Source organism: Drosophila serrata, unplaced genomic scaffold (genome assembly GCF_035046125.1).
Source record: "Drosophila serrata isolate PLE 108 unplaced genomic scaffold, ASM3504612v1 contig_32, whole genome shotgun sequence".
In the NCBI taxonomy this organism is placed as follows: domain Eukaryota; kingdom Metazoa; phylum Arthropoda; class Insecta; order Diptera; family Drosophilidae; genus Drosophila; species Drosophila serrata.
In genome coordinates, this window is record NW_028256930.1 from 357,735 (window position 1) to 375,290 (window position 17,556).

Below are 17,556 nucleotides of genomic sequence, written 5' to 3' on the forward strand. Positions count from 1 at the left end.
ATTTTGGGGAGCATCAGGGGCGTTCTCGGAGTGTTTGTTGTTGGTGCTGCCAAAACAAATTATGTCATCAAAAGGAAAGGGAAATGAAATGGAACTGCGTGGAAGCCTGTTATTAACCGCAAGGCCTAAAGGCCAACAAACCAGAAAGAAAATATAAATAAATAAAGCAAAAAAAGGTAACGGAGACGATGCTGAATCAGTACTGAACCATATTTCAAGGTCGTCTCATCACGACATCTTTGGGCTTTTTTTGTTTACCAGATTGTGAAATCCCCAGGCGATCCTGTTCCTTCTCCACCTCCTCCCCCTCTTGGACCAGCCGTACAGACTCACCTGACGGGGCAACTTTTTATACCTGACCATTATCACCGCTTGCAGCAGCCGTGGATCAGGTTCCCCCATGAGGAAAAAATCTCTTCTACAGCCGAAAATTGCATGAATGCACTTAAGTGATCAAATGTGCCTGTGTGTGTTGGCAAAGTTTTCAGTACAGTGGAGATTCAAAAAGGATGACAAATCATTATGTCAAGCAGAAACTAGGAGTTAATTATGGTTACAGTAAGAATATTTTAAAATTATATTAAATTTTAATAAAGAATTTATGTATGTCTTATTTTGGTGCAATTTAGAAATCATCATAAATAACTATTTAAGTAATTTGCTCGTTTATATGTATAAATAAACCTATAAAACTATATAATTCTAGAACTGTAGTCCTGTGACAGATTGAAATTACTGTAGTAATTACTGTAGTAATTTTATTCTTTTCGCAATAGAGTATATATTTTATTGTAGTCCTAGAATATTTGATATTTTAATTATAAATAAGAAGCTCCACTGTTTTTATGCATCTGTTTTGCTGCCATGGATGACATGCAGTTTTTTAGGGCCACCTCAAGTGGCTGGCCTTGGTTTGGTCGGGGCTCCTGATATTATTATTTTTTGTATTTGTATATTTTGCAGCCAAGGGGGAATTTTTGCATTGGGCTTTTGGTAGTGTTGCCAGACTGTCTTGGAGCCCGGGAGCCCCCATTAGCAGTGCCCTTGCTCGACTTGAAGATGATTAAGTGCCGTTTAATTGGCTTCAATTTCGAGTGTAATGGTCAGTGATTTCTTTAGTTTTATTTTTATTATTTTGTTGTTGTTTGTTTTGCAGGCCGTTGTCTGAGGGCTAGCTCATCTTACGGGTAAGTGCAACCCGGAAAGCAGAGGCACGAACACACCTGGCCGCGCACACGTTCACAGAACACCAGCGGCCGGTGTGTGTGTGTGTGCTGGCCAAGCAGCGACGCGACGCAGCAGCGGCGAGTTTCCTTTTCAGCCCGAGTATAACTTAAAGCCAATTGCCCGATTTCAATTCAGTTGCCGCTGAGTTTTTAACCGAATCAATTCGAGACCGTCAACATCACTCCTCTCCACGCCAAGTCACTCCACGCGAGAGATTCGCCAGTCACCGTCGTCACCAAAACACACGCCTGAGAAGTGAGTTGGAAATCTGGGGAGCGAGGTGCTAATAGGTGCCCAATAGGCCATCTTAAATGGTTCCCCCCATAGTGTGTGACCTTTGGCCCAGTGTGTGTGTTTACAATTGCAATTTACGCCGAAATAAGCGAAAGAAATCCAAAGTAAATAATTGTGGTTGCAAGCGAAAAGTGTGCGAATGTCATAATTTGCGTTCCTCGGGAGTTACGTGATAAAGTGTGTTCAGGAAATGATATAGTGTGTGCCATAGTGGGGAAAACTATAACTCTAACAATGACATGCTGATGAAAATCTAATGCAATGTAAATGGAAACGAAGGCAGGCATCAGAATCACATAGACTTGCCGCCAGTTCGTGTCTTAAGTCTTTTGTTTGGCCAACGCAAGAAAACGAATCAAGGAAAATGAATGGACGCCAAAGGAAATACCTCTTTGTGTTTTTGGCTCATGCATAATGCAAACGCTATGGCGAAATACAGTTTGTAATTTAAAAGGAAACTTTTCCTGTGGAAACCAACTCTAAATCGATTGGTTAAAAAAAGTATACTGATTATTGTGAAATAAAAATATATAAAAGCTTACAAAAAATGACGATAAATTCTTATTTCAACTTATTAGAGCTTGTAAAATGTTGAAATATTTTGTTGCAATAAACTCGAATGGGTTTAAAAGCAAATCCTTATTAAATTAAAGAAATTAAACAATCTTTATATAGACTCTTTATAGAAAGTTTGGGAAATGCAATATTGTTTTAAAAGAATTTTCATTCAAGTATAATTATGGTTGCATAATTTATGTTAACATTTTGAAATAAATTTGCGTTTCTTCGTCATTATTCCAACGAAATTCTTCCCCAACTCTTGTTTTTTTTAAGGTGATTTCCACTTTTTTTTAATACTGTTACATATAAGATATGAGCTCCTTAACTTGAAGCATTAAAAACCCTTAAAGAAACGCTAATTAAAATGGCCATTAAACGAGAATACAATGCAGAGGTATTTAATGCATGGAGTAAACACTACACTTTAACCCCACGGCATCTTGGCTAATTGCTTTGTCTTCCACCCGCACTCGAATTGCTCAAGCCTAATGCACACACTCAAGACCCAAAAAAAACAATATGTGTATAAAAAAACAACACACACAAAATAAAGCAATAAGACAGACATTAACCCATTGCGGCGTAAACACTTTCCAAATGTGATAAGCAAACAGACAAACGGTGGTCGCTAACAGGTCTTTAAACTTGTCGCTGTTTACCAACATAAACAGTTGATGATGATGTGCGAGGTGTGGATGGGAAGGTGTAATGCCGGAGCATGGGCATGGGGTACTTCACCCCGGGGGAGTGGGGAAGCAACTCCGAAAATCCCAATCCCATTTGGCCACGGCAATTACACGCGGTTGGTCAACATTACTGTCCACTGTTGTCTCTCTGCACGGCTGTGCCATCGTATTTCATCAGTATCCGGCGCTGACATTGAACAAGAATCTTGGCCGGAGTAGGTTAGACAAACAAATGGCCAACAAATGCGATCTTGAAAATAAAAAGGTTGTAACGCCACCTCATTGTCGCTACCTTAAGCCAATTTATGCATATTTAGTTGGCCCTTAACATTCCGTAGGGAATCAGGCATTTACAGATAGTACGTAATATAGTATTAGATTCTTGAATATCGGTAATTAATTCCCAGTACTTGAGGGATGTACCGACGGTTCCGGTCATTGCTTTACAAGATCTAATGATACATCAGCCGACTATAATTATATACTTACAATAAAGCGGATATTAATAGGTAGCTATTAATTTGTGTCTGAAATGTCAAAGAATTCTTTATTTTACTTTGGAAAAAGTTGTGCTTGAAATTAGAATATTTTTTTAAATATAAGAATTTAACCGATTTAATCGATTTCAGATAGCTGACTAACTATGGACATACTGCGGAGCGATGCCGAATGCGGCGAGTCTGAGATTGCCAAGTTTTATGCCAACAAAACCATCCTTATCACCGGAGCCACCGGATTTATGGGCAAAGTTCTAGTGGAGAAACTTCTACGTAGCTGTGGGGACCTGAACGTCATCTATTTGTTGATACGCACCAAGAAGGGAGTCGATCCCAGTGTTCGCAAGGAACAGTACTTCAAGTGTGTGGTGAGTTTAATCCATGGGAATTGTCCGATCTTAATCGGAAATCAAGCATTCCATTTTTAAGTGCTGTAATTGCAATTATTTATGACTCGTAAATATGACCCACCCATAAGTAGCTTAATTAGCGTCTACTTAAAGTGCCTCTCTCCGCTGCACCACGTGTCGTATGCTTAATGGCAATGCTCACTGCATTCGAGCGCATTAAATTTCTAGGAATCTCGGGGGGAACCTTTGGGTCGCACCAGCTGTGTTTCATGTAGTAAATACCAGGTTATTAAAAATAATAACGATAATCTGCGGCTATTCGGCATTTCTATAAAAAAAAACAATACTTAAACCAAGAAAACATATTGATTTGGCGGGGTTTTTTATTAACTCAATTTATCAATTATGGATTGCAACACGACCTCTGCGAAATTATTATTGCGTTAGTTAGAAAAAACAACGATGAAGCTGCTCGAAGAGTTATTAATTTCATAATTCATTCAGCTTCCTAGTTAAGTTTGTATATGAAATTTTAGAAAAGCTTGGAACTTGTAATTATTAGGCAAATGCCATTATATTTATATACTTTACAAGTTTTATTTAAAAACAAGAAAGGAAACTAAGTTTATTTACCCTTGTATATTGAAATTAAATTATAAATTATATCATTAAATCATCGAAGTGAGCTTCTTCCTGGTTATCCAGACGTATTGCATTGGCTAGGTGATATTTTTGGGGTCGAAGGGCAATCACTATCACTATCACCAGAGATGTAAGCAGTGGGGAGGCCGCGGACAGAATGAGGTTGGTACGTAGGCAGTACCCTGTATTTATAGTCACCGACTAAAGAGAACAGAGAAAGTGAGAGCAAGAGAGAAAGAGTTAGCTCTTGAGAGGCAGAGAGAGTTATAGAGAAAGAGTTGCCCAGAGAGGAAGAGACTTACATATCGAGCCAAAGAAGGAGGGAAAGAGGGAGCCAAAGAGGGAGCAAGAGAGTGTGAGGAAGAGAGAGAGAGAGAGAGGCCGAGAAATAGAATTAAAGAGTTAGAGACAAAGGCAGTGTTCTTTATTTCTTCCAATACTCGAAATACTCCCTCTAAAATGCTGCTTAATTTATGATTTAACATAAGAAGTATGTTAGCATCTAGTGTCATTACACTGACCTTGCCCAACGTCCGATAGCCATAATTTCCCCTTCAAGTTTCCAAGCTTGACAAAATCTAAACTCGTACATAAACTGAGCTACAAGTTCTGTATAATGATGCATCATAAAATGAAACTGAAGCAGCCCAGCTAATATTCCAAGTATGCCCTCCGAATTCCCGCCAAATTACCAAAATTATCGCACAGAAATCTGGTGTTACGTACGTAGAGCCAACAAAGCCGACCCACTCACAGTAGCTGCCAAAGCCACAACCACATCCATGGTGTTTATAAGTCAAGGTGATCATTATTGGTTGAAAAAATCCTAAAATTACAATGACTCTTAATTGTTGGACGTTAAGACGACGCTTAAACCTGCGACATGGCCCATTAGGCGATTCTAGCCAGCCGCAACGTAGTCCGAATCCGAAACTCCGACTCCGAGCTGCAATTCCAAACGCCATGACACTTAACTAATGAAGCTCACTTGCGGTACCGCCCCTCGAATCCAAACTAACCACTAACCATTGACCATTGCAGATCTTTAGCAAGCTGCTGGAGAAGAATCCCGATATCGTGGACAAGGTGCGCGTCGTAAAGGGCGATCTGCTGGAGCCAGACCTTGGCCTGAGCGCCAATGACACCAACACACTTGCCTCCAACGTCGAGGTGGTGTTCCACTGTGCGGCCAACGTGCGCTTCGACCAGCCGCTACGGCCGATGGTCATGATGAATGTGGTGGGCACCCTGAAGGTACTTCGCCTGGCCGAGCGTATGAGCCACCTGCAGGCACTGGTCCATGTGTCCACCTCCTATTGCCAGTGCAACGAGAGTGTGCTGGAGGAACGCGCCTATCCGGCTCCACAGAATCCATTTTCCATTATCGAAATGGTGGAGACAATGGACGATGCTGCACTAGCAGAGATAACTCCCAAGTAAGTGGCTTTTTAATACAAATAAATATTATACGTTATAATATAAAATATAATTAGCTACATTTAAAACTCAGACATTCTTTTAAGAACAAAATACTTATAGTTCTCAATTAAATATTATGCAGAATAAACAACTAGTCATTTTCCTTGCACCTTGGCACTCAATAACCAGTTCTTTGGACTCTTTTTTCCAGATTATTAAATGGCTTACCGAACACGTACGCTTACAGCAAGGCACTGTCGGAAGATTTAATTTGCAGATACAACAATAAGCTGCCCATAATCATCACACGGCCCTCGATCGGTACGTAGCCAAGTATCTGGTCTGGTTAATTGCTTTATTAACAAAAAAATGAAAATAAAACCATTTGTAGTGACGGCCGCTATCCACGAGCCATTGCCCGGCTGGATTGAGGGAGTGAATGGACCCACTGGCCTAATGATTGGTGCCGCCCGCGGTGTGATCCGGTCGATGCACTGCAACCCGGAATATGCCTCCACAGTAATACCGGTGGACAAGGCCATCAATGGCATGATCCTGTGCGGCTATCAGCGGGGCAAGGCCAGCGAGGAGAAGGGTGAGAAGCAAACCGGTGTGGAGTTCTGCAACCTGTGCATCTCCAGCAAGGCCCTCATGTCCTGGGGCGATAGCATCGAGACGGGACGCCGCTTCTTCTACAAGACGCCACTTAGCTTTGCACTTTGGTATCCAGGCGGATCGATAAAGAAGAACTACTACCATCACCTCTTCTGCGTGATCTTTTTCCACTATCTGCCCGCCTACTTTATCGACTTTTGGCTGCTCATCTTCGGTCACAAGCCATTGTAAGTGGAATCTTTATGAGCTAAATGGGATTAGTAAACAGTGGTCCTTTCCTTTCAGTTTGGTGAACGTGCAACGCAAGGTATCGATGGGCCTAAAGCTGCTGCAGTATTACACAACCAAGGAGTGGGAGTTCCGGAATGAGCGCTTCCAGGAGATGAGTAGTCAGCTGAACAACATCGACCAGGTCTATTTCGACACCTCAGTGAGTCAGGTGAACTGGGAGACGTACATCAGCAACTACATCGTGGGTATGCGAACCTACATTCTGGGCGAGAGCGAGGCCACCCTGGCCCATGCTCGTAAGGTACTGCGGCGCCTCTACATCCTGGATTGGGTGAGCAAGGTGCTGTTCTGGGGCCTGCTCTTCTGGTTCCTGTGGTCCCACTTGGATAGCTTCGTGGAGCGAAGCGACGCATTCATTCGGTCCTCGCTTAGCAACATTTACCACGACCGAAACAGCACAGTACATGCATAACTTTGTTTATAATTATGTTCTTCAAATATAGTCCACAAGATTTTGTTTGTTTTTAAGTAAACTAAAGGTTGCCTTTTTGAATTTGAATTTTGACTGTTGGGAACTGGTTCCGGTCTTGGGAACAATTTTGAGCTTAATGCGTGAGTTGATCAACACTGTCGCAAAGCTATCTGCTCCGAACTTAACCAACACTAAAGGAGTGGGAGCTATCGCAATTTGAATTGAAAACAACGTTACGTTCATGGAAATTTATAAAGAATAAAGAAATGATGTTTTTAAGAAAGTGAAATATATTATTTAAACGAAGCTAATAACTTCCTGTGTTGATGTATATCTCTCTTATTAAGCAATACCTAAATCCATATCAATTACCAACTTTTGACACTCTGCTCCAGATAATAAATCCAAGTCTAATCTGCGTGTCAAAGAAAAACGTGAACGTAGACCGATAACACCTGTCGCCTTCTTATCTCTCCCTGGCAACGAATATCCGACATCAGGCGTTTCAAGCGGGCACTGGTGCAGCTTTAAAGCACTAATTTAAAAATTGTATTTTAATTTATAATTTAGTAAGTTTAAAATCACTTCACTTTAAAGAATTTATCAATATAAACTGTATTATATTTATGCAGATATTTTAAAGATAAAATATCTTTTCAACTTCCGAAAATTTGCGCGATATTTTTCAAACACCTGGCAACCCTACTCTTGAGCTTAATGAGCGACGCGTTCTCCCACTAAGTGACCGAAAGCTCTGGCGACGTCGGCGCAGGGCGAGTGGAAATGAAAGAAATGGCGAGAAAAAGGCCGAAAACGTTCAATTCGGTGCGGCGTCGAGTAGTGAGCGGTTGTTGAGCAGCGGAGCCAACACAGCAGATAGCAGGAGGAACCCAGTTAGAACCCAGAAGAGCAGCATGTATCACCTGAAGAGTCTGGCCCGCCAGGGCGCCATGCGCCAGCAGGAGCTGACCACGCTGGCCAAGGCCCTGCCCACCGCCGTGATGCACTCGCGCGGCTATGCCTCCGAGCACCAGATTCCCGACCGCCTCAAGGATGTGCCCACTGCCAAGGATCCCCGCTTCTTCGACATGGTCGAGTACTTCTTCCACCGTGGCTGCCAAATCGCCGAGGAGTCGCTGGTGGATGACATGAAGGGCAAGATGACCCGCGACGAGAAGAAGCAGAAGGTTAAGGGCATCCTCATGCTGATGCAGCCCTGCGACCACATCATCGAGATCGCCTTCCCCCTGCGCCGTGATGCCGGCAACTACGAGATGATCACCGGCTACAGGGCCCAGCACAGCACCCACAAGACGCCCACCAAGGGAGGCAAGTACTCGAAAGGGGTTTCCAAAATAAGCTTGGTATTTGGGATTTTTAGTTGTAGGGAAGGGGACTTCCCCTTTACATATTTAAAGCCAAAATGTAGTCTTTTTTTGTGAGATATTTAAATGCAAACAAACTATACAATATGTTTAAAAATTCCTTAACTTTCGAGCTTTTTTCCCGAACAAAACACATTGAATAATACTTTATTCTCTGGCCATAAATATGTCTACTTAAGCTCAATTTCCATATACCCAAAACAGCAGTTTGTTGCTCATTGCAAAATCGATTTTTCGTTTGGTTTTTTTTCCCATTATGTCTTGGCATTTTCCTTTTCCGAGTTATGTAACAGCCGAGAGTAGACAAATCCCCTTCCCCTTGGCTTTGCGCATGTTCTGCCGCCTGTTTTGTTTACGTTATTGTGACCGGCCTCCCTCCCAGTGGGCGGGCATTGCCTTCTTTTCTGGGGTTGCATAAGGGTCAGAACGCAGTTACACGTGCCTCCATTTGATTTCCAAACCCTTCAAGTGTGCCACTAGCACCTTTCCTTAAAAAAAAACACAGATGTCTCGGTTGGTCGCCTTGTTTTTCGCACATTTTTATAATTTTCGAGCTGGCAAATTTATTTCGATTTCATTCTGATGTCTGCGCTCTCGCCCGTGTTTGTTTTATGTTTTTCCTTTGGCTCGGTTGCTATTTTTAATGAAACTTTGTGCTTGTGCCTCTATATATTGTTTTGCTTTCTAATTGAAATGAGAACGGCGTCGACGTTGCCGCACAGTGGGGCCAGAAAATAAAATCCATAAAGTACGCCCCCCTTGTTGTCAGGGAAGTGTTTGCTCCGAATTCTGGTGTTCTGTACAGTGTCTCGCATAATTAATAATAGAATCATTTCAGTTTGCTTATCAAATGCCAAAAAAAAAATAGTGAAAAATACTTGACAACGAAAGCTTATCTTCTGACCTTGGCTATGCGCAAAAATAGAAAAACAAAAAACAGCCGAAAAATGCCCTGCCCCTTACCAACAATTTGTTGTTTACGATTATTGCCACGCTCCTTAGTTCGGCCTTTACGCTCTTGTTTTCGATTCCCGATTCGATTCCGGGGATCATGTGGTCTCTGGCATTGGTCCCAATAGTTGTAAACAGACTGTTACTAGGAGAGTCTTGTTAATGATTCACTTAAATATGACTTCTGCTACTATTTTGGAGGTGCTAAAAGTTGGCTAGTTTGTTTATTTACTTAGTACACAGGGGTCTCGGTGTTTAATGGCTACCATTTTGGCACTGGCCATGCTCTAATTAATGCTAATTTCTGCTGATGCATCTGCCAGTTAACTGTTAATTGTTTAATACATTCTGAGCACATTCAGTGTCCCCTCATTCTCCGGTCTCCGGTCTCTGGTCTCGAATTTCGGCTAAATTGCCTTTTTGAAAGCCGCCGCGCCGCGAACTTCGTTTCGTTTTATTTCAATTCTGAAAGCTGTTTTTTGTGTGGCGTCTGCAAAACTGGTTTCAATTTGCTCTCGGGGTGTCTGATCCATCAGATCTGGGCTTTTGTTCACGTGACAGTCACGTTGCGCCGAAAAAAAAACTCCAATTGAAGAGAGTAAATATGACGCATCACAGTCACAAGCTGTACACAGCCCACTGTACCCATTAAAAGAGACTATTCAAAACTGATTCGATCTGGTCTAGAGTACACTTTCTATGCCAATGAACTGAATCAAGGGGTTCGAGCATTAATTGCCCCACGACAAGTCATCATAAGCGATGAACAAGCCCAGGGAATCAGCAAAATATAAATACTTGGGGCTGGGCGACAGTTCAACAGTACTGATAGTGTAAAACCTTCCGCCCTATCGCCACTATATATGTAAATACGTACAGTTGTCACGACAAGTGTGTGCACACACAAGCAAACATTGTCGAGTAAATAGCATTTCCCACAAGTACTTGGCAGTTGTCTTATTGACAAATGCGTTTCCCCTCGAGAGTTGTACTCGAAACGTCGTTCTCTCCTACAATGTACTATATGCAAAAATCTGTGTCAATCGTGTCTTACTGAAGGGGCCAGGCTTTACCTCTAAAGATCAAGATCTAGTTTAACCAAGTTGTTAAGAAGTTGATCACGATGGAACACCTGATCTCAGCTGGGGGTGTGCGTTCCTCCCATATGCGTCACTTCCGTTCATATCTTATCCCAACATAGAGATTGCGGTTCTTGGCAGGGCGTCAAGGCCCCTTTGGAAAAGAGATTTCACAGCTTTTGCACTCGGCATTCTAATCATATGGCGTAGAATTTGCTGGTCAGCTGACCGGCTGAGGCAACCGGTTTGGCCTGTGCCGAAAGTGGAAAGATCGCCCCACCGCCTGTTGCCAATGGGGGGATGATAGATACATATAGGCGATATAGACGTGGCTATATACACACGATCGAGCCCCCCAAATGTGTTGTTATCGCACACTGATTGTATAAGCGCCTGAGGCAGCGGTACAGACGGACATTAATAGATTCATTTTCTGGGTTTATTCTTTATGAGTTTTCAAATGCTTCTAGCCGAAAAACACACACAAAAACGAAAACAAGTCGCCTGATAAAGCCGGTTGCTGCCGGACTTCTGGCATTTCACATTTCTGCTTCTACTATTCGCTGTTTGTGTTCTCCACTCTGCCGTTTTTTTGTATTTTTTTGTGTTTTATGTGTTTTATGGTAAACATAAGCGAAAAGAAATAGAGAGGGCTTCGTCGTCATCGCTGTCGTCAAGCGGTTTGGGTACAGTCAAGTCAGCAAAAGCCCCCATTTCCAGCTTGACTCTGGTTCGCAGTTTGGTTCGATTCGATTTTGCGGCTTAACAGAAGGCCAAAGTCACCGAGTTCCGAATCGAAGATACCCATTAGATGCCCTTCATTATGTTTTATAAGAATATGATCTTTTTAGAAGACGATCTAGAAGATTATAGTAATATTTTCTATATTCTTTCAAGACATTTAATATATATACAAATCTTATGGGGAAATAGACTCTAAGAGCCTTCGCATTTAGGAATTTATAATTTCTTTTTTAAGAAAACAAATAGCTCTTTTTTTCTTAAAGAACTATAAATTAAAAACCCCACCAAAACAAGATATTTTTAGGTTGTTTACATGTTTACCTTTAGAATATACATTTCTTGCCTTTATCGAAGCATGGAAATGTTCTATAAGCCCAGACAATTTTCTACTAAAAAAATAAATACCAGTCAGATTAATGATTTGTAATTTGCAAATTCGTAAACTCATTGTATTTTTGTTTATAGATTCCAGTTGCCGAGCCTCATAGAAGATTCGCACCACAGTTGATAAAGCCAAGAACTTATTTCGATTCATGATATTGAGTTTTTTTTTGGCTTAGCAACACAATCTAAAGTTAAATCGAAACAACTAAGCTAATTTGTATTTTTATAGACTTGTTTTTTCGGGGGCTCGTCCCACGAATGGGGAAATCATTAATTCTGTGAACACAACCCGTGAGTCATTTAAATGGAACTTGTTCCCTACCATAAAAAAAACCATATATCGATCTATAAACTAAGTACTCTTTGATCTTTCGGGATTTTACAAGCATGTTCCAGCTTATTAAATTCGAATTACACGCAACAAAATGAAACCGAATTGTCGGGGGTTATCTAATCTAAACTTCCTTAAAGCTATCAACGAAATTAAATGTGCCAAGCAAATAAAGATAAGAGCCAACAGGTTTTATTGTGGGTCTTGGTCTTGTGGCTGTTGCGCCATCGGTGGAAGTGGAAAGGTTTCCCCACTTCTGCCAGATGCAGCGATTTTCTAGAGGGCTCACGTGCTCGAAAAAGCCAGCCATAGAATGTTCAATTGTATCATCGATTCGAGGAAAACTTTTGCTTTCCGCGAGGAATTCGTGTAGTTTCCGTCTATTTCTGGCACTCGTCAGTTGGATGTAGGCCAAAAATGAAAGCTGCAGCAGCAAGGTCGTCGCCCAGTTCTGTACACCTGTCGTATACGTAATGTACTTATGCAACCTTCTCACCCTTCTTCTTTCGCCCGGCAGGTATTCGCTTCTCGTTGGACGTGTCACGCGATGAGGTCAAAGCCCTGTCCGCCCTGATGACCTTCAAGTGCGCCTGCGTGGATGTGCCATTCGGCGGTGCTAAGGCCGGCCTGAAGATCAACCCGAAGGAGTACTCCGAGCACGAGCTGGAGAAGATCACGCGCCGCTTCACCCTTGAGTTGGCCAAGAAGGGCTTCATTGGACCCGGCGTCGATGTGCCAGCCCCCGATATGGGCACTGGCGAGCGTGAGATGTCCTGGATTGCCGATACCTACGCCAAGACCATCGGTCATCTGGACATCAATGCCCATGCCTGTGTTACTGGCAAGCCCATCAACCAGGGCGGTATCCACGGACGCGTGTCGGCCACCGGTCGCGGTGTCTTCCACGGCCTGGAGAACTTCATCAACGAGGCCAACTACATGAGCCAGATCGGTGAGTGGCACTGAAGCTTTATTAAGTAATTTGTATGACTTAAAATCTCTCCTTTTTCGCAGGCACCACTCCCGGCTGGGGCGGCAAGACCTTCATCGTCCAGGGCTTCGGTAATGTGGGCCTGCACACCACCCGCTACCTGACCCGCGCCGGCGCCACCTGCATCGGTGTGATCGAGCACGACGGAACCCTGTTCAACCCCGAGGGTATTGACCCCAAGCTGCTGGAGGACTACAAGAACGAGCACGGCACTATTGTGGGCTACCAGAATGCCAAGCCCTATGAGGGCGAGAACCTCATGTTCGAGAAGTGCGACATCTTCATTCCAGCTGCCGTTGAGAAGGTCATCACCAGCGAGAATGCCAACCGTATCCAAGCTAAGGTAAGTGAACTTCGAGGAGCTGGAAACCTATAAATTAACATTTAACTTTTTAACCTTTTAGATCATTGCCGAGGCTGCCAACGGCCCCACCACCCCTGCTGCCGACAAGATCCTGATCGAACGCAACATCCTGGTCATCCCCGATCTGTACATCAATGCCGGTGGTGTCACCGTCTCCTTCTTCGAGTGGCTGAAGAACCTGAACCATGTCTCATACGGTCGCCTGACCTTCAAGTATGAGCGCGAGTCCAACTACCACCTGCTCGGTAAGTTCTATATCCATTTCAGAACTCTCTCTTTCTATCCTTCTTTCTATCTATCTCTCTCGGCTCATTGATCTCATGCCATTTCATTAATCGGTTTATGGAATTAATTATTATGCTATGATTTAGAGAATACGAAACCCGAGACAAAGAAAAGCGCTTGCTCTGCCCAGCATTTGCTCTTCCCAGATTGGTTCAGATCTTAAACTTGGTTCTTCTTTTCCAAATTTCGATTATCTTTATCTCTATACCTTTCGATCCTATCCACCGACACCAAACCAAACCAAAAACTCTCTAGGATTTAATTTTGTGAAGTATCATCTAAGTAATTCGTTGTTTATCTTCTTCTTTTTTCCGTTTCTCTATCGCCAACTGTAGCCTCAGTCCAACAGTCAATTGAAAGAATCATTAACGACGGTACATTTTATTATTAATAATTCTTTTCGTTTACTTTCCACCCATATATCAATCCCAAAGAAAACCAAAACCGAATAATCCTACACATTTATAAAGTACATTCCTAAAAAAGAAAACATTTTCAGCTCATTTGTAACCCAGACACATTAATGTAGTTAGTCCCGAAGCTTTGATTTCATTTTTGTCTGTTATGTTCTGTACTCGTAAATATTTTATTTAATTTTCTTGTATGCATTACCATCTCAATATCATGAGAATCAGAATAACTAATATTTGGAACCCAGAAATCCGATGCTTTAAACCAATCTCTCTAACCCCAATCTCTGTAGTTCTTTGGTGGCATTAATTCTTGTGATATATCCGTATCTGTTAGCCTAGAAGCATGTGTGGCACTCTCGACTAATTGCTTTGTTCGTTCTTGTTTCCCCCAATCCACTCTGTCGTCCTGCAGAATCCGTGCAAGAGTCCCTGGAGCGTCGCTTTGGCCGCGTGGGCGGTCGCATCCCCGTGACCCCCTCCGAGTCGTTCCAGAAGCGCATCTCCGGTGCCTCTGAGAAGGACATTGTCCACTCTGGTCTGGACTACACCATGGAGCGTTCTGCGCGCGCCATCATGAAGACGGCCATGAAGTACAACCTGGGACTGGACCTGAGAACCGCTGCCTATGTCAACTCCATCGAGAAGATCTTCACCACATACCGCGACGCCGGCCTGGCCTTCTAAGCCGAGTGTGCTGATTAGCCCCCAGACTCTTAACTAGTTAATTAAGCAATCGAAGAACTCAAGAGCATAACTATTGCTACTGCTCCATGCACCGCCGTCTTATGTAGAGGAAAATGTCACAAAACCGATATGCAAGAAACGTAATTCTACGGCAATTGGAGCTGGCCGCTGGGATTACTCTTTTTAACAAAACCAACTTTCGCCCGTGTTTCGTATTAAGTTGAACAAGTTGCGAGCTTATTATTGTTGATTTTCTCTAATTTGTAAGTTTATCGAGCGTCTAAAAGTGAAGCAATTGCATTTTCAATTATGTATCGCAACGTCTCGTACCGTCAAGTCACAGTCACGTTTATCGTACGATCGCTCCGTTGCCGTAACATTTAAAATAATCAAATATACAGAAAACTAAACTCTAAACAAGTGCCGGTTTAATTGTCAATTGGGAGAGTTGGCCACTTAGCTGATCATAATGGAATACAACTGATGTGTTTTGAGTCTCATTGATATACATAATGAACTACGAGTATACATGGATTTATCGATTGGAATGTATCAAAAATATATAATATATAATACTATAAGTACACTTTAGTGGCAAAAGACCGAGGGATACAGCACAGCGTACATGGGTGTCCGTATCGTATACAAATTGGAAGAGGAGTATAATTATAAAAAACTAATATTTTTGCTTACTAGCTACTCCGGATCTGAGTGCGTGTCAACTTGGTGCAACCTCACAAGAGAAAGGTGGTTCGGCGTATCAGAGAACCAAAGATTTTGGAAACAGCTCCTGCTTCACATAGTCGTTTATCATTTCCATGAGCAGCTCCCGCGTGAGCTTCGGATGCTGCAGCACATAGCCAAAGTCTTTCAGTTTCGTGTTATCCAAGTAGAGGTGCTTGTGGTGCAGTTGCTCCTCATCGAGGTATGGTGTCAGCGGGGTGTTGTCAATGCCATTACGTTGGCAAATCTCGGCCCAGGGCGCCATATGCTTGTCGTTGATCTCGCCAACAGTGTCCGTGGGATAAAGCTGGGACAAAAGAACGAAATGAATAATTAGTAGGCTTTCAGTTGGTTACCCTCTGTAATGCGGAGTAAGGTTATGATATAATTAAATCAGTGCTCGGCACACACACAGTGGGAATGTCCCGAAAATGGCTGCTAACATGCAAAAACCCTAACCATAGACGCTTGCCGAAGCCATAAGATGACGCGTACATATATTGTGCTAAGATAGGCAGAGCTTTTTTTTGTTTTAAATAAAATTTCAGAGTGTTTATCATTATTTTAACACAGATTCGTAATCTGAATAATGAAGTTTAAAATTTTGTTCAATAACAAACGTAGATACTTTGACTCATCTGTTTGGGTGTGCATCCAATAAACGAGTATCTTAGACTTTCTATACTATACAAGAATCAGATGGAACTGGTTGGTATTCATTTTACTCATCTCTACCAGTTTAGCGTTTATATTGTTGCCCAGTATTATTAATAATAGTTACCTTTGTCAAATTGGACATGACAATGCCAAAATAGTCCACATTGATGTCGAAAATATCCACCAACAGGTTGCTAATGCTGCCCTGTGTTGAAGCTGAATCATCGACAATATTGTACACCTGCCCGGCGGTCTTGGGGCTCTGAGCCAATTGCCAAATGGCAGCGCACACATCCGATACGTGCACCGTATTCAGACGCATGGCATCGTTCCACAGCAGCTTCATTGTCTCGTTGAGGTATTTGTAAATGGCAGCGATTATAATGCGAGGCACTGTGAACGAAACGGAACGGGATGGGTGGTGGGGTGGTCATTAGCTCGGGTTTCACCCGTCTGACAATTACATCAATTATCGGCTATCGACGACGAACAACAACTCACTCAAGTAGCGCTTATCGCCAATGCCATAGACCACGGGCAAGCGAACAACCGTATAGTTGAGATCTTCCATGTTTGCCAGCTCCTTCTCCACCTTAAGCTTCTGCCGGGCCACGCCCGTCCAGGGCTCCAGCTTACAGTCCTCCTTCAGCGGTGTCTTTTCGCTGCTGTTCACACATCCTGAGCTGAGCTCCACGTAGCGCCGCACCCGCTGTGTGGCTGCCTCGTTGGCGCAGTTCACGCTGAGCTTAAGAATGCCCTCCTTGTAGACAGCATCGTCCTGGTTGGCACGCGTCTCGGCTGCACAGTTGATGACGATGTCCCAGGCCCTGCCTGACGTGGGGTGTGGTGCAAAGGCAGCCTTGCAAGAGGCTGCAGCAACACAAAGAGGAGAGTTCTAGAACCTGTTTAGAGATGCAACTGCACTAGGGTGCCTCGCTTTTTGAGGAAAAGCGAGCATGGATGATCTTTGTGTACATTTTTGGTTTTCTCTATCTGAGATGGTTTAATCCATCTTAGCATTAATTGCTGTTCTGTTTTTCTTTTATGGAAGTTAAAGGTTACCTTGCAAAGATTTCACCATATCCTCCCCGAAGCGAGTCACCCTAACACAAGCGATGGTACCTACCGGCATTTATTAAGTTGGCGCTGCAGAACTCCACTCGCTCGCTCTCGAAGATCCGCGCCTGCTCCTCGTTCAGCCAGGCCATTTGGGGAGGGGTCTTATCGGCAATCCGTATTTCCTGCGCCAGTTCATTCTCCAGCAGATAAGTGGCCAAGTTGCGTCCGATAAAGCCGCAGCCTGCGGGGCACAAGAGCGATGCAGTTGGTGATAAGCGGATGTAATAGGGGCGGGGCAGCGCCGCTGTCGGAGGCTGTGCAGCCGAATGACTTACCACCCAAAATCAGAACAGTCGGCTTCTCAGACATGCTGCAGTCGCGACAAATTCAACCGAAATGAGTCAAGTCGAGGCGATTTATTTGTTTGCGGGTAGAGCGGTTTTTTATTTGTTGTTTGGCTGTTTTTATAGTATGACTGTATTTTGATGCAGAGAAAATACCTCAAAGCAGTG

At 43.2% G+C, this 17,556-nt stretch overlaps 3 protein-coding genes across 4 annotated transcripts; 2 read left to right on the plus strand and 1 right to left on the minus strand.

The window, feature by feature from the left end:
- The first annotated feature begins 1,189 nt into the window (after positions 1–1,189).
- LOC110190983 (putative fatty acyl-CoA reductase CG5065) lies at positions 1,190–7,060 on the plus strand. Its single transcript, XM_020961691.2, has 6 exons — positions 1,190–1,482; positions 3,398–3,633; positions 5,299–5,693; positions 5,888–5,997; positions 6,068–6,518; positions 6,577–7,060. Exons 2-6 carry the CDS (start codon positions 3,412–3,414, stop codon positions 6,992–6,994), a joined length of 1,596 nt encoding a protein of 531 aa, XP_020817350.2. The 5' UTR covers positions 1,190–1,482; positions 3,398–3,411; the 3' UTR covers positions 6,995–7,060.
- A 753-nt stretch (positions 7,061–7,813) lies between these two features.
- Gdh (glutamate dehydrogenase, mitochondrial) lies at positions 7,814–15,022 on the plus strand. 2 transcript variants are annotated; one of them, XM_020958219.2, is made up of 6 exons: positions 7,814–8,323; positions 12,386–12,820; positions 12,883–13,202; positions 13,264–13,468; positions 13,844–13,882; positions 14,334–15,022. In XM_020958219.2, the coding sequence occupies exons 1-6, from the start codon at positions 7,909–7,911 to the stop codon at positions 14,603–14,605; spliced, it is 1,686 nt and encodes a 561-aa protein (XP_020813878.1). In that variant the 5' UTR covers positions 7,814–7,908; the 3' UTR covers positions 14,606–15,022. The 2 variants fall into 2 exon arrangements, with proteins under 2 accessions (XP_020813878.1, XP_020813885.1); XM_020958226.2 differs by lacking the exon at positions 13,844–13,882.
- On the minus strand, positions 15,012–17,555 carry LOC110188502 (uncharacterized). Its single transcript, XM_020958238.2, has 5 exons — positions 17,380–17,555; positions 17,112–17,285; positions 16,487–16,855; positions 16,110–16,378; positions 15,012–15,635 (listed from the first exon to the last, which is right to left on the minus strand). Exons 1-5 carry the CDS (start codon positions 17,411–17,413, stop codon positions 15,366–15,368), a joined length of 1,116 nt encoding a protein of 371 aa, XP_020813897.2. The 5' UTR covers positions 17,414–17,555; the 3' UTR covers positions 15,012–15,365.
- Between the last annotated feature and the right edge of the window lies 1 nt (position 17,556).